This window comes from Buteo buteo, chromosome 22, assembly GCF_964188355.1.
Source record: "Buteo buteo chromosome 22, bButBut1.hap1.1, whole genome shotgun sequence".
NCBI lineage: Eukaryota > Metazoa > Chordata > Aves > Accipitriformes > Accipitridae > Buteo > Buteo buteo.
Window position 1 is genome coordinate 14,423,243 of NC_134192.1, and position 15,167 is coordinate 14,438,409.

General features: G+C 56.4%; 1 protein-coding gene across 3 annotated transcripts in view; it reads right to left on the reverse strand.

Annotated features, from left to right (window-relative positions):
• The window catches only part of NLGN3 (neuroligin 3), a 43,803-nt gene that overhangs the window by 16,633 nt on the left and 12,003 nt on the right, over nucleotides 1-15,167 (reverse strand). For all 3 annotated transcript variants that reach the window (XM_075054101.1, XM_075054099.1, XM_075054100.1), the window contains exon 2: nucleotides 6,287-7,031. In XM_075054101.1, coding sequence (XP_074910202.1) covers nucleotides 6,287-6,764 — 478 coding nt within the window. In that variant the 5' untranslated portion in view covers nucleotides 6,765-7,031. The remainder of the gene's footprint in view (nucleotides 1-6,286; nucleotides 7,032-15,167) is intronic.

Below are 15,167 nucleotides of genomic sequence, written 5' to 3' on the forward strand. Positions count from 1 at the left end.
CTGGAAGAAAGGGCAGGAAAGCACTGGAAGAGGTGGCCTGGGGAGGTGTTTAAGACCAGGTGAGATACACTGCCAGGAAGAGGTGAGGTAGAGCTGCCTCTGCCCAGGGCAGGGATGGATCGGCCGTCTCCAGAGCCATCCTGATTTTCTCTGAGTCGGAGTTCACCTCCTGACCTACCTCCTCCATGCCTCAGCCCTGCCTCCTCACCTCCTGCTTCGCCACCCAGCCATCCCCTGAGCGCCTCACATAATTCTGTTTTCACCCAACACCACCCCCATCCCTGCCACCTCTCACCCCAGCCCCAGCATCCCCCCTTCCTGCTGCATTCTTCCTGCGCTCTCCTTCCCCAGCCCACCCCCTAGCTGCACGTTTGGCCAGGTGTGTGCAGCTGCCCAGCCTGTTTGCAGGAGCCTGCAAGCTTGACCTACTGCATCTTCATTAGGAAGAGCTGCTAGCCCAGAAAGCACTTAAATGACAAAGTATTCATGCAATATTTGCTAACTGGTGCTATGCGCCAACCTCTTTGGTACTGCTCAGAGATAGGGATTTTTCTCTAATGAAGACCACAGGCAGTGAGCCTTCATCCACATCATGCTCCAGAGCTGGGAAGCTGATCACAGGCAGCTGGAGATCCCTTTCCACTGCCAAGGGCCCTGGTGCCGTTAAAGCCGCGGGACCAGCTGGGCTGCAGCCTTCCACCCTGATCTCCTTCAGGGGACAAAGGTCTCCATGCAGACAGGGATGGAGGAACCGTCTATGAGGAGCTGTCAGGCTGTAAGAGAGGGTAGCGGACAACATCCCTGTTATCTGAGCAACTGTCCTGGCTGAGCAGGGAGGGATCCAGCTGGAGACTGCTGCCCTGGAGCTTAGGGATTGCTGGGACAAGCCTAAAGCAACCTGAGCTTCACCCACTGCAGAAGGGACAGTAGAAAGCAGTGCTGGGAAGCTAAGCAAAGCAGGAGTGTGTTAATGCAGGCCAGGGGGAAGGGGAACAGCAGTGGCATGTGTGTGGCAGATGCAAAGCACGAGCCGTCCCCATTGGCAGGAAGGCGCCAGGGTGGCTGGGGTTATGGCGAACACAGGCTGCTGTGGCCAAGTGGGATTTTTGCCTCTCGCTATGTTGTTCAACTCCACAACAACCCACCAATGCCCCACAGCTCGTGAGAGCAGTTACAGATTCACTTCCCTCACCCATCCCTTGCACTTTGCTCTATTACCTCCCTCCACTGGTTTTTGCCATGTTCAAGGACACCCATCTCAGGAGATCTTCTGCACTGGCAAAGGCCACCACGCAGAGCCCCATAGCACCTACTCTCATAGGGATGGCTTTAAGCTTGTGGATTCACAGCTGGAAAAGCCAAAAGGACTCATGGCTCTTACTCTCCTTAGCCATCAAAAACTCCTTCCACTCACCCAGTGTGAATGTCTGTTGTGCCGCTTCACTTTAAGCTGACTGCGAAGTGACATTGTTCAGGCCGATAGGAAGGATGCATATGCTCTTATCTGAAGGCTCTAGGAAGGTTCAAGCTCAAGTTCAGTAAAAAATAAAATCACTTTCCCTGAAACAGGGGCATCCATGCCAGATTTATGCTATCTTAAGTAAACCATGCCAACAGCACTGACACCAGCACAAACAGAGATAAAGGAGGCTGAGAAGCCTTGGTCCTTGGAGTCTTTGTGCTCAGCATGGTGTGGATGAGAGAAGAGCAGGAGGCTGAGCTGACACCTTTCCACATCCAAATGTCTGCTCAGGGCAGCTGCGGGTAGCCCCAGCACCCTCTCCTCAGTGCAAGCTCCCTGGGGCACCTGCTCCTATGCAGCAGCCATGGCGCTGCAGGGAGCAGGAGCCCACAGCAGCGCTGCCACCGTGTCTGATGGTCACGTGCACCCAGAGGCACACATGCTGGTGGTCACACCGGGTCAGGTGCTTCTCTGGGAGTGACAAGGAATGGGACCAGGACTGATGACTGCCATTGAACGTGCTGCCACACAACCCCATGGGCAGGGGCAGCTCCCCTGGGACCTGTGTCAGGTGGCCCCTTCAGCCATCAACCGTTGCTCCAGGACTGCAGTGCACCTTGGTGCTGCCCTGCCCCTCTCAGTCCCTGGGTGATGCAGAGGAGTTATCTCCATCCTTGAACGGGCTCCATAAAAGCACTGCATGATCTCATGCTCTGCTGCTTCCGCCAGCACAAACACCTACCCTCACCTTCGCAAATCATTCCCCAAAGCCGAAGTGGAGCACCAGGGTGGTGGTCTGCTCCCAGCCAGCTCTGCAAAGCAGCAGGCTTCACAGGAAGCTAGTGAGAAGCCTTCCAGCAAGGGAGCACTGCAGAAGTTGCACAGCTGTAGGGAAGCCTTAGCTGGTACTTGGACAAGTTCGCTTCTTGGAGAGCAGCAGAGAAGCCACAGTGCTTTTCCTGCAGAGCTGCTGAAGCGCATTCCAAGCCCAGGTGCTGCTGGGAGCTCCAGTCACCCTCACACAGCAGAGCAAGACACTGGACTGTCACATTTGGACTCTGCACAGCCTCAGCCAGAGACATTAGGGCAGTCACTAGTAAAAACCAAGGAGGGCTGCTGTGTGCAGGGCTGCCACACTTTTCCTCTCCAAAAATGACATCCACCTCCTCATGCCCTGCAGCAAGGCCTGCCTGGGCTGGTGGTGAAGGGAAGGGAAAAGCATCCCAGCACCTGCCACAGCCAAGCACAGGCTGGAAGTGTTGTGGCACAAAGCAGAGCTGCGTTTTACACATAAGCACTGTACCGTGTGTGTGTGTACATGCTCTTCGGGTGGGCAGCATTATTTTCACAGCAAAACCTGAGCCTCAGCTGAGCCTCAGCACTGTTGGCTCCCTCGGCACCACGCGTGGCTAATTATTCTCAAAGCACCGCTGCCCTGCCTTGCTCCCAGAGAAGGGACCAATGTGTATGGAGGAGACTGTCACGTAGGAAATTTCAGTATAGGAAATTATTGTGGGCAACTGGGCAGGGAAACAGGGACGTTTTTCTGTTCCAGGGATAAATTCTCAGCCTTTTGGCTGCTGTGAGATACACTGAGCTTAGGGGTGGCAGAAATCATGAAAACTCCAGTAAGGTGAGAACTGAGGCATTTTGAACCACCAACGTACTTCACAGTTGCCTGCTCTGTGAGAGGAGAGTTTATACACTGCTCATATGTGGCCTTACAAATAATAAAGAATACTCCAGAACAAGCCAATGTTCAAATGATATGCAGCCCGAGGAAATCAGCACTGCAGGCACGTTATCCTCATCCCAAGCACTACTAACTCCAAATACACGACGAGAGGCGGGGGAGCTTCCGTGTCTCATCACAAGTGACTCAGTTTGCGCCAACGGCCACCAGAGCCGTCGCTAGAGCCGAAGGGCAGCACCAGTGTCTGGGTGCTTTAATTCCCGGCATGTCACGCCTGGATGCCCAAATGGCCAGCACTGGGGATCTGCTGGTCCGTGAGTCAGCAGAGCCCAGTGGGGGCAGAGGGCACGTCCCCCACCAGCTCCCCGGGAGGTGACCAGAGGCAACTGCAGATGGGCTGCAAAGAAACCCTGCCCGTAAGCAGAGCCGGCGGAGAGGGAAAACCAGGAGATGAGTGCGCCCGAGGTGTTTCACTGTGCCTTACATTGTCACCCCCTCTCCAGCGTAACCCGGACCCTGCTTCCCGGCCCCGGCCGTAAGGGCTGGGAGCGGTGGGGGGCCGCCAGCCCCAGCAGCCGGTGGGAGGGCCGGGAGAGGAAGCGCTTTGAAGTGGCTGGCGATCGCTGGCACAGCCGGCTCCGGAGGCAGCGTGCAGAGACTCCCTAATGCGCCAGCCCTTTCAGGGGCAGCCTTGGCACTCAGAGAGATGGCGTGTGAATAGCCAGGACAGCAACAGGAAAAGCAAAGCAAAGAAACCCAACAACAGAACTGGGGAAATGGCTGGAAGGAAAGCGCTCCCCAAACCTCCAAGCCCAGCTGTGCCAGCCCTGCCAACCCCAGGGGCACAGGGAGGCTGAGGCCGGGATGCAGGGGCCCCGCTGCCACGGGATGCCCAGGATGGCAGCCCCTGCCCGCCAAACATCCCCTCCCTGCACTGAGCCTTTCAGAAGAGCTTGGCTGCCCAACCACTTTGCAGATCCAACTTTGGGATGCACAGAGGAGCCCAGGCTCTCCCCACCTGCAAGGGGGTTGTGCGGCAGGACGGGTGAAGCATTGTGTCTGACAAGGGGCTGAGTCAGCTCCCATTTGCACGTCTCCACTCCCTGGCCCGTGACACTGGCCAGGAACACAGGATCGCTTTGGGGCAAGGGAGGCTGAGCTGGCCCTGTTGCCCCAAAGTGCCACAGGATGAGCCCTGCACAGCCCTGGGGATGGAGGCAAGGCAAAGCGGAGATGTGTCTGAACTGGAGGTGCTCATCCACCGGCAGGGTGGCTGGGGCTCAGGGAGGATGCTGTGCCAGGGGGTGGAGAGCAGATCCTCGCTGGCAGAGGCATGGGGGTGTGAGCAGTGGGGAGCAGCCTTGACAGAACTATGGGCTGGGGCAGAACATGGCAGCATTTACACAGCCAGAAGAGGTTTTATGCTTTTAACTGAGGAGCTCTGGATGCAAAATGACAAGGTATGAAACAGGGGAAGAACTCAGCCCAGGATGGGCTGCAGTCCCCCATCACACAGGTGCTTCTCTGAGTGGATCTGTACACCCCCAACGGCAGATGCACCCCTAAGGAATGGGTGCATTTAAGTGCTACCCACCATCAGAGGCTCCCCCTCATATCCAGGGGCTGGGAGGGTGCCAGTGGGATGAAGGAGGGAGCAAGGGCTAAGCCCAAGAGAAGGTGTTCTGAAAGGCCTGGAGCAATGTGAGCATCCTCCTCTGACCTGACCCCAGACCTACACTCCCAGCCGGCACCGGTCCCGGCTCCCCCAGCTGGGGAGCAGAGATGGCCAGAGCATCCACAGGGCTCCTCTGAGCAGGAAGTGGGGGGCGGTAGGGTGGGCTGCTCGGAGGGCCTGTGGGCTGGGTGGTGGCACAGAAAGGTGCCGGAGGAGCATGCCGCGGGCTGTCCAGGCACCCTCTCACTCACTCTCTCTCTCTTTCCTCTCTGTGCCTCTCTGCCGGTCGGCTTGCTACATACCTCCTTTCCTACATATTTTCTTGTTGGGCTTTCGGGTGCATTCCTTGGAAATCCGTTTTACTGTAAAATGAATAAAAGACTACAAAATAACAGGAGGCTCCACTGGCAGGAGTGGGCATGCAATCACAACCACGCTGCCACCCTCCCGACGCCCCTGGGACCGCAGGAGGTGGGGAAGGAGCGTCGCTGTGGGAGGAAAACTCTGGGCCAGCCGTGCTGGGCAGGAAGGAAGGCACGATGCATCCTGTGGCCAAGGGCCCCAGGGACAAAGGAGTGGAGCCAGCCAGCCTGGGAGAAGCTACCGGTCCACCAGGCTGCTCTGCCGTGTGCAGCAGACCCGCTGCGGGTCCCTTCCAGCCCGCTGAAAATCCCCAGGGGCTCCCGTTGCGGTGAGGCTGGGGCAGGCGTGCGGGCAGGCGCTGCCTCCTCTGCCCTCTACTTACAGTTCAGGTGGGATCCCCTACAAAGGAAAAGGTTAGTCAAGGAGGCACCCAGCGCCACTCAGCCTCATCCCAACGGGACCATACCCCACGGGTCCCCAGCACCCCAGGCTCATCGCTCTGCCACTGTCTCACCGGCGGATCGGGGAGCAGCTAAGCGATGTGCCTGCCAGTGTCCCCAACCCCCCATCCGTACCAAGGCCCAGAAAAGGGCTCCATGGTCCCTTCCTTGCTGGAGCATCTCCCCAGGGAGAGGCAGAGAGTGTTCCTCCCAGCCGCAGCCCACGCCCACAACTAGCGCATGGACCTGGGGAGGGTGGGAAGGAGGGGAGGAAGGACGAACCCGAACCAACTCAAGACAGAACCTGGCACTCGGCGCCTGGGGAGCACAAACCAGCTTGTCGCTCTGTGGATCTGCGGTCAGAGAGTCGGATTCAGATTTAGCAACACAAGAGAGGAACCCGTGACGATGCCATGGAGGTGGAGGGGGGGACCGGGAGGAGTGGAGGAGCAGGAGCACGCGAGACAGAGATGGCAGCTGAGGGCAAGAGGGCGAGCTGCGTGGCCAGAGAAAGCTTTCCACAAACAGACAGCATGCTGCAGGGTCCACAACCACATGCTTCAAACACAACACCCAGGTGAGACCAACCACTGCTGGGGAGGGGCGGAGCAGCCCCCCCCCACCCTCCTGCGGGCACCCCGGCGGGGACTCACCATCCTCCGTGGGGATGTAGATGTTGAGATACAGACAGTCCTCGTTGGGGTCCTGGATGTATGTGGCCACAATATCCAAATTGGAGGTGAACCAGATGGGCAGCATGATCTCGGGAACGGCGTTGTGGATGTTCTGGGGGCAGACTGGTGAGAAGTGGGTAGCGTTCCTGATGCCTGACCAGGATGGTGGAGGCTCTGGGGGCATGAACCGCTTCTCCCCGATGGGGGGAGCAGCATAAGGTACCCCCAGGTACTGGTCCACAGGCCCCAGGATCTCGCTGGGCAGTGGCACACGCACCCCCCGTAACTTCCCATAGTGCGTGTTGACAGTTGGTGAGTAGACCTGGCCCTCCATCTGCACAACTGCCGAGGCGAAGCTCAGGACCCAGAGGGCAAGACGCAGGTCCCAGCCAGCCACCAACTGAGGCACTTGGAGAATGGGGGGCAAGAGAGGGCTTCTCCAGAGTATCAGCCACATCGTCCGGGAGGAGCAGCACCAACATCCAGGCCTGAAGCTCCTGGGGCGAGGGCTCAGGGCATCCCCATCACACCAAGCCTCTGATTTGCCCACCGGGAACAGATGGAGCAGGAGAGCCGGGAGTCAGGAACGCACAGTCCAGCCACACCTTCTGCTGGGTGAGTCGGGAGCACGGATGCAGGGAGATGTGCCACCACGCCTCACAGCCTGCCAGCTGCCTGCTGCTGCCTCCCTGCCAACGGCCCGGCCTGGAGGGGACTGCTGATACTGTGGAGAGATGGAGGGAATTAACAGCAGACTTGCTGTGGGAAGAGTCAAAGAGTTGCAGCACAGAAGGAGCCAGGATCCCTGGCCACACCCTCCCACCCATGGGTGCTCACTGGCTCTGTCACCACCCAGGCAGGCGGCTCTGGGTGAGCAGCACAAGTAGACCACATGCAGCCACACAGACTGTGTCTGTCCACGCCTGCAGAGCATGTCCCCGGCGGTTGGGGGCCAGCCCTGCCCTGCCTGAGTGAGCTCTGCAGCCACCCTGGTGAGTAGCACAGCATCCTTGCCCCATGCTGCAGGAGGGTATCAGCAGCAGATTATGGGTGCCAAGATAAGCAGGACAGTGCCACTTCCCTGGCACCATCCTTCGCCACAGGGAACCTGTCAGGCACCACCGCTGCTGCCCAGCATGGCCCCTGCACAAGAGCCTGCTGGCACCTCTCCCCTCCTGGCTGAGCCAGAGCTGCCCGTGCTCCCACGCCATGCAGTCTGTGCTCCTCACCTCAGCTCCATCCCAGTATCGCTCCCCTGCCCAGGTGCCACCACCCCACCACACACCCCTGCAAATTAGACCCACGTGTCCTACCCAGACACCCATCTCGCCCGCCCACATGCCCTCCAGCCACCTTTCTCCCTCCATGTGCCGCTGGCTGAAGCGGCGAGACCTCAGGCACAACCTGGGTGATGAGCAGGCAGGACGGGAACAGCCAGAGTGCTTCTGGGCTGCATCCCCCTGCGCTGGCACGGCAGCCTCCCAGCCACCCCCTCCCTGCTCCAGCTGCCTCCTGGCCACCCAAGCAAGCCCCGGGGAGACAGAGCTCTGCTCCCACGTCCCCACACTGGGCTGTCAGCGGGGGAGGAGCAGATGTGGCAGTCCCCTGTGGGGTCTGCGGGGAAGGAAGGGAGCTGCAGGCAGCGGCTGCAGATGGGGACCTGCGGATGTATGTCAGCGAGCAGAGCTCCTGCGCCAGGGAGCCCTTGCTGGAGGCTGTGTGGATTTTCAGTGCTCTGCCCTTCACCTCCCCGCACCGCCTGCCGCATTCAGGGCTTATGTAAGTGGCCCCCCCACCTCCCCCCCGCCAGCACCGCTGCTCTTGGGGGACCTGGGCAAGGGGAGCCATGGAGGCTGCGCTCACCCGGTGCTTGCCCTCACCCCGGCTGGGCGAGAGGTGCTTGCCCTCACCCCGGCTGGGCGAAAGCAGCATCAGCCGGAGGCTGGCTCCGCACCTCAGCAGGTGGCTTTGCAGCCCAGCCCCCACTGAAAGGCACTGCTTGGTGGCGAGTCAGAGGATGCTCATCCTGCCTCAGCCACATGTCCTTACCCTGGGGGAGATGGCAGCGGTGGTTGGGCACCTCCATTTTGCCCCAGAGTATCCTTACATGGCCACCCGGTAAATCTCTCCCAGGCTCAGGGGAGAGTTGCCTTGGAATTATTGGAGCACAAAATAAGGGCTGTATGCAGATGGGAGGACATGGCTCTGGTGGAGGCTCAGCTGGGCAGAGACTCCACGAATGGAGAACACCTCATTCAACGAGGAAAATCCGCAGGAAAAAAAAACAAACAAAACAAAAAACCACTGAGGGTGTCTCAAATCTGCACTGCACATGTGCAGGCAACTCACTGCTGGTCATTAAGGAAATGGGCCCGTGCTGTGCCTGCTCTCCTGATATGCCCAGGGAACACCGCAGGCTCAGAAATCAGGGTATGACAGGCATAATAAGAAACACTCAGCCCAGAAAATCATGTTACTGCATCCAGCCCACCCGAGCAGCAAGGCCTCGCAGGGCTGGGCATGCAGGCAACCTTCCAGAGCTTGTGGAGGGACCAGAGGTAAAGCCAAACATGGAGGGTGATACAAATGATGAGAAGAAGCAGTCGCACCTACTGCCCCATCCACAGCACAGCGACAATCTGAGGGCTGAGCTACCATGACCGGGGCTGATCCTGCTCTACCCCTGACCCCCGTCACCCCTGTGCATCATTCCCCTCCACCTCTTCCTGCCCCACCAGGCAGTGACAGAAACACACCTGGCAGGAGCATGACCCTGCTGCATTATCCTCCAAACAGCTGCCAAAGCCTAAGAAACAAAAGGTGTACTGAGGGACAGAAATACAGTTGAGGCACCCAGAGACCCCAAGCTCTGCTCTGCCCCACCACCACTGGAGCTGCCTCTGCAGTGCAGTGCCTTGGCTGCCCCACTCTGCCCCCAGCTCCAGAAGAAAGCCATAATTCATCTAACATTCCCTGCAGCAATGCTCCTCCTTCAGCAGAGAACTGACGTTTGCCTAACAGCAACATCCCAGGGGTGCAATGATGGCCCAGAACCCCCCCAAAGTTGCATTCCCAAGTGGGATCTCAAAGGTGCTTCAGACCCACCGCTCTGCCTGATTTGCTGGAAGGCAAACTGCCCAGTGCACATCTTCTGCTCAGGTTCCTTCGGGTACCACGGGTTAGGATAAAGCCAAATTATTAATGACTGTCATATCTAATTTGTATGACTGGAAGCTACAGGCAGCTTCCAGTCTTTATGTTAGTGCCCACAACTCCCTGCAGAGTCATTTCAACCTACTCGTCATCGTTCTCCCTCTGCAGGAACACCACAGCCCTGACAGCGGTGGCTTACCAGCTGATTTCCTGACTTGAGAGCTTCCTCGGGGCTGCGGCCACATGCTGCCGTGGGCATTGCTGCTCCACCAACTCCTGTAGCCAAGCGATTTCAGGGCACCAGACAGCAGCCACTCTGCAGCCCGCAGCTGCCCAGCTGGGCTGCACGCACCAGTCACTGCAAAATTAGGGCTGAATTCACCACCCACTTTGCGTCCTTGGAGTGGCCATGCACCCAGCATAACCAGTCTGTCCTGGCACAGTGAGGAATCTCTTCTTACAAAACACAGCCAAAAATCAGCTTCTTGCTACAGCTCTTCAGAATTACGTTATGATGATATTCCTTTGGGGTTTTGTTTAATCTCTGTATTGGTTTTATGTGGCAAGGTTTTGGTAGTGGGGGGGGTTACAGGGGTGGCTTCTGTCAGAAGCTGCTGGAAGCTTCCCCTGTGTTTGAGAGAGAGCGAGCCCATACCAGCCGGCTCTATGATGGACCTGCCGCCGGCCAAGGCCGAGCCAATCAGTGATAGTGGTAACGCCTCTGTGATAACATTTTTAAGAAGGAAAAAAAAGTTGGGAGAAACAGCCGCCGGAGAGAGGAGTGAGAACATGTAAGAGAAACAAGCCTGCGGACACCAAGGTCAGTGAAGAAGGAGGGGGAGGAGATGCTCCAGGCACCGGAGCGAAGATTCCCCTGCAGCCCGTGGGGAAGACCCTGGTGAGGCAGGCTGTCCCCCTGCAGTCCAGGGAGGTCCACGGTGGAGCAGATCTTCACCTGCAGCCCGGGGAGGACCCCACGCCGGAGCAGGTGGGTTCCCGAAGGAGGCTGTGACCCCGTGGGAACCCCACACTGGAGCAGGTGAGTTCCCGAAGGAGGCTGTGACCCCGTGGGAACCCCGCGCTGGAGCAGGTTCCTGGCAGGACCTGCGGATCTGCGGAGAGAGGAGCCCACGGAGCAGGTTTTCTGGCAGGACTTGTGACCCCGTGGGGGACCCACGCTGGAGCAGTGTGCTCCTAAAGGACTGCACACCGTGGAAAGGACTCATGCTGGAGCAGTTCGTGAAGAACTGCAGCCCGTGGGAAGGACCCACGTTGGAGAAGTTCATGGAGGACTGTCTGCCGTGGGTGGGACCCCACGCTGGAGCAGGGGAAGAGTGTGATGAGCCCTCACCCTGAGGAGGTGAAGCAGCAGAAAATAACGTGTGATGACCGTAAACCCCATCCCTGTCCCCCTTGTGCCGCTGGGGGGGCTTGGTGGAGAAATCCGGGAGTGAAGTTGTGCCCGGGAAGAAGGGAGGGGTGGAGGGAAGGTGTTCTGAGATTTGGTTTTATTTCTCATTACCTTACTCTGGTTGATTGGTAATAAATTGAGCTAACTTTCCCTAAGCTGAGTCTGGTTTGCCCCTGACGGTAATTAGTGAATGATCTCTCCTGTCCTTATCTCAACCCGCAAGCTTTTTGTTATATTTTTCTCTCCCCTGTCCAGCTGAGGATGGGGGAGTGATAGAACGGCTTTGGTGGGCACCTGGCGTCTAGCCAGGGTCTACCCATCACATAAGCTATCATAGAATTAAGTTCCATGTACACATCCTTAACTTAAATAAAATGATGCTACAGGACTTGCAACTGTCTCCAATCATGAGTTTTACGAAGCATCAGGCACAGAGGTGAGTTATGTTAGCGATAGCCAAATATGTCCAGATATGGAGATGCACAGTCAAGACCCAGCAGCCCTAACGTTATCCTGTAGAGTCACGATGCCTTAACACTCAAATCCAGATCATGGTATTTTAACATTTGTAATTCCACATTTGGTTCTACCATTTTTTAAAGACTTTTTCCCTCCATCTGCCCATGTCCCTGCAGCACAGAATAAAGGCACCCAAACAATCTCAGCAACATGCTCCTAAACCTTTCTATGTTTGGATTGTTTTTCAATTACAAACCCCCCAAAACGATGCCAACCCTAAATCTGGAATTCCCTGGGTTTCAAAAGCCTCATTTGGGATGATTACAATACCCCTGTAACACATCTTATACCCTCATATTGCTGTTCTGTGCTCTGTGCTTTCTGATGTAACTTCATGTTAACATAACATTTAGGATGGGAATTTAGCCTTAATTTGATATTGACAGACTGCCATGAAAACCCGAGCTCAGCCCCCTTCACCGGGGGCTGTTGCATGCGCCTTGCATTGCTGTCTGCTGCCTCAACAGCTCATAAGCTTCCCCTTGGTCTTTCAAAGCATGCAAAATAACCGGGAGATCCGAGAAAGGACATTCTGTTCAGGGAAATGATTCCCCTCACATCCCACAGGAGGTGGGAGCAAAACTTCCCCAGTTTTGCCACCTACAGCGCTCCCGTTCTTCCCTCCAGCAGTGAAGCCAAATGTGTCTCCCAGCGAAAATGGCTGCTGCCTCCCTGCAGCCCTGCGCCAGGAGGAGCCATGCCTGCCAACTGGAAGGGAAACTGGGCCGGGCCGGGCAGATACAGCCAAACTGGGGATGCTCAGGCAAGCGCGCAGTGAGGAGCTGGGAGGATAAAGACACCACAGGCATCCCAGGTCATTCTGCCAGACCACTGGTGGGGTTAGCTGAGGAAGTGAGGCTGCTAGCTGTTAGGAATGTTATTCATGTGCTTTGGAAAACAAACGCTCTATCGGTATTTCCACAGCCGTACTGTCTGCCAGACAGCTCCCTCCTCAACATGGAGACGCTCTCCATGGAAACCTGGGCAGGCGGGATCCTCTGGAAGCCTCCCTCACAGATGCACAGTCAGGCGTCTCAACACCAGCCAGACGAGCCGGATCCACACCTTTCCTGGCAGACGGCCGAGGAGATGCAAGCAGGCAGCCTGACCTCATATCGGACCCTTCATCGGGGTCCAGCCTCCTGCCTCTGAGCACCCAGGCTGACCCAACCCCAAGCTCATCACATTGATGCTGTGGCTCTATGTGCTGTGTGGTCCAGAGTCAGGACAGACTGGGACCTCAAACCGCCTGGCTGGCACGGATGGATGATTCCTCCCTACAGCAAGTGGACAGGAGGTCCCATTGCACCATCTGGCCACTCTCCCTTGTGCAGCTCTGTTCACCATCTGACCCCATTGTATCATGGTGAGAGGTGGCTGGGGGACAGCCCATGCATCCCAGCACAGACATGCACCGGCAAACAGCATGAGAAACCACTGCCTCCTCTTCCCCAGGGCAAGCGAGCTCCAAACCTTTCCACCAGCCTGTGCTCCAGGACCTCAGGCTGATGCTCAGCTCTCAGGCAGCAGCACCTCCCAGCTGCCCTCCCTACCCTGCCAGCTGCTCTCCTCTGCCAGCAAGCGACCCTGGCTCTCATCAACCCCCCATCCCATACCACCTGGCCTGTCATGCTGCAGAAACCGCACAGGAAACCCTGGGGAGCACAGAAGCTGCAGCACAACTGGACTGACATACTTGTGTCCATGTGTCCTGGCAGCTCCTGAAGAGCAGCCCCCTGCCAGTAGGTCTTGGCTTGCACCCTCTGATGCTTGTGGCCTGGGTCAATGCTTGAGGATACTACTACAGAACAAAGTTGGTGGTTACGTGCTATGGATTGTGCCCAGTGGGTCTTTCTGACCCACCCCAGGTTACACATCCATGCCACAGGCAGATGTTTCCTGGTCCCACAGCACTGTAGGAGCAATTCCCAAGACTTCAGCTCCATCACAGAGCTGGTGCACAGTAATAGATGGTTACCAGTGGCTCACAGTTACACTGAAAGGGAACAAGTAGGGTTTCAGAAAGGGCTGCCCTGCTGCTGCCACTGCTCTGCTTTTCCATGAATGACCTAAATGACAGAACAGACTATGTTTTAAAATCTGCACATAACACCCAGTGCTTTGGAGGCCGGGATGGGAATTTGACACGCTCCAGACAGGCTGGGGAGAGGGCTGAGAGATGATGGGCAGAGCTGTAAGTCATTGGGAGGTAAAAATCTGCACAAACAGACCACAGAAGAAAAGACAGCAGCGTTTCTGCTGGAAGGGTCACAAGGGCTATGGGGGAGTACAAACTGAACGTGAGCCAGCACATCATTGCCACAAAAAAAAGGCAAATACAGTAGGATGTGTGAAAGGCCAGCTTATACAGACATGTGAAATAATTACTTTGCTCTCCTTTCTGCTCATAAAGGCACATCAAGTAATTATACTGTTCTCCTCCAGAGAACCGGTTCATTCCCCAAAAGATTTGGACCAACTGAGAGGGGCCACAGGAGACCAGCAAGACCACCAAAAAGCCTTGGACAAAAGCCTGGAAGAGTGGGGCTAGTTTAGACAAGTCAGAGGATGCAGTTTTATAACATCTAAAGGCCACTGTAAAAAAGGTCGGAACAGTGTGACATTGAACTTCATGCTAGGTAGGAGACACATTCATATTAAGAAAGGAGAGTCAAGTGTACACCATGAAAAGTTGAAGTGCCCCATGCACATCTGCAAAGGGTGCTACATGGCAGATGGATGGACCAAGTGTCCCCTTGGCATCCCCTCCGGCCCAGTCTCCTACACTTCTCTTCAACCCTGGCTGGCAGTTCTGTCCCTGCCCTTATTTGTTCAGCATTTGTCACCACCTGGGCAAACTACAGCCACCTTGGCCACGAAGCCTTCAGCATTTAGGATGCTCTGACAGAGCAGAACACTTAGGAGGCTTCCCAGCACGGTGGAGCCCATCACATCTGTTCTCCACTCTGCAGAAGTCTCCCCCAGAGTCCAGTGTCCCCCATCTCACTCTCCTCCTAGAGGCACATCTGCAGCACCTCTGATATCTAGACACCACAGTCACTCTGATGGGACAGAAGGAAAACCAGTCACAAACCTCACCCTTGTTTGCTTCAAGTGCAAGATACATCCCTGTGACTTGCCTTTCCTAACTGCTACCCACAGCACCACCAATATTTAAAGCAAGCTGAACGTCACAAGCCTACGAGACACTCCACTGCACATCCTTTGCCCTGGGGAGAGGATGAGAGACCGCGTGAGAAGTGTCAGTTAAGTTCCTCAACGCTGCAAGAACATATGTGGGACAGAAGCTCTTTGACAACTCCCAGACACGTGCCAAGATCCTCGAGAGCTCCCATTCAGAACAGAATAATGTTACCCAAAATCCCTAGAAACAGACAGTTTCAAATGCCACTTCTGCTGTGGTGCCAATGGCCTCCTGCTGCAATATGGCCTGTCCCCATTTGCTCCATGGCCTTTAATGAGTCCTTCACGAAGGAGCCAAGCCTGCCTTCGGAAGGACACCAGGGGCAAAGCAGACCTTTCCCTTGCCCACACTTCAGCCTATCCAGACATTTTTGGTATTGAATGCTAGCACACTGTTCAATGCCCAGCTCCAGAAGGCACACTACACAGCAGGTGAGATAGCCTGGCTCATTTCCAGCTCTTGTTTAGCATCAAAAGCTCCAAAAATGCAGGAGGTTTCTCAGGGTCACTGAGCCGAGACTGGCAATGCTGCTGAAGGACAGCCAGTGAGCGCTGCAGCAGGGACGGTGTTGG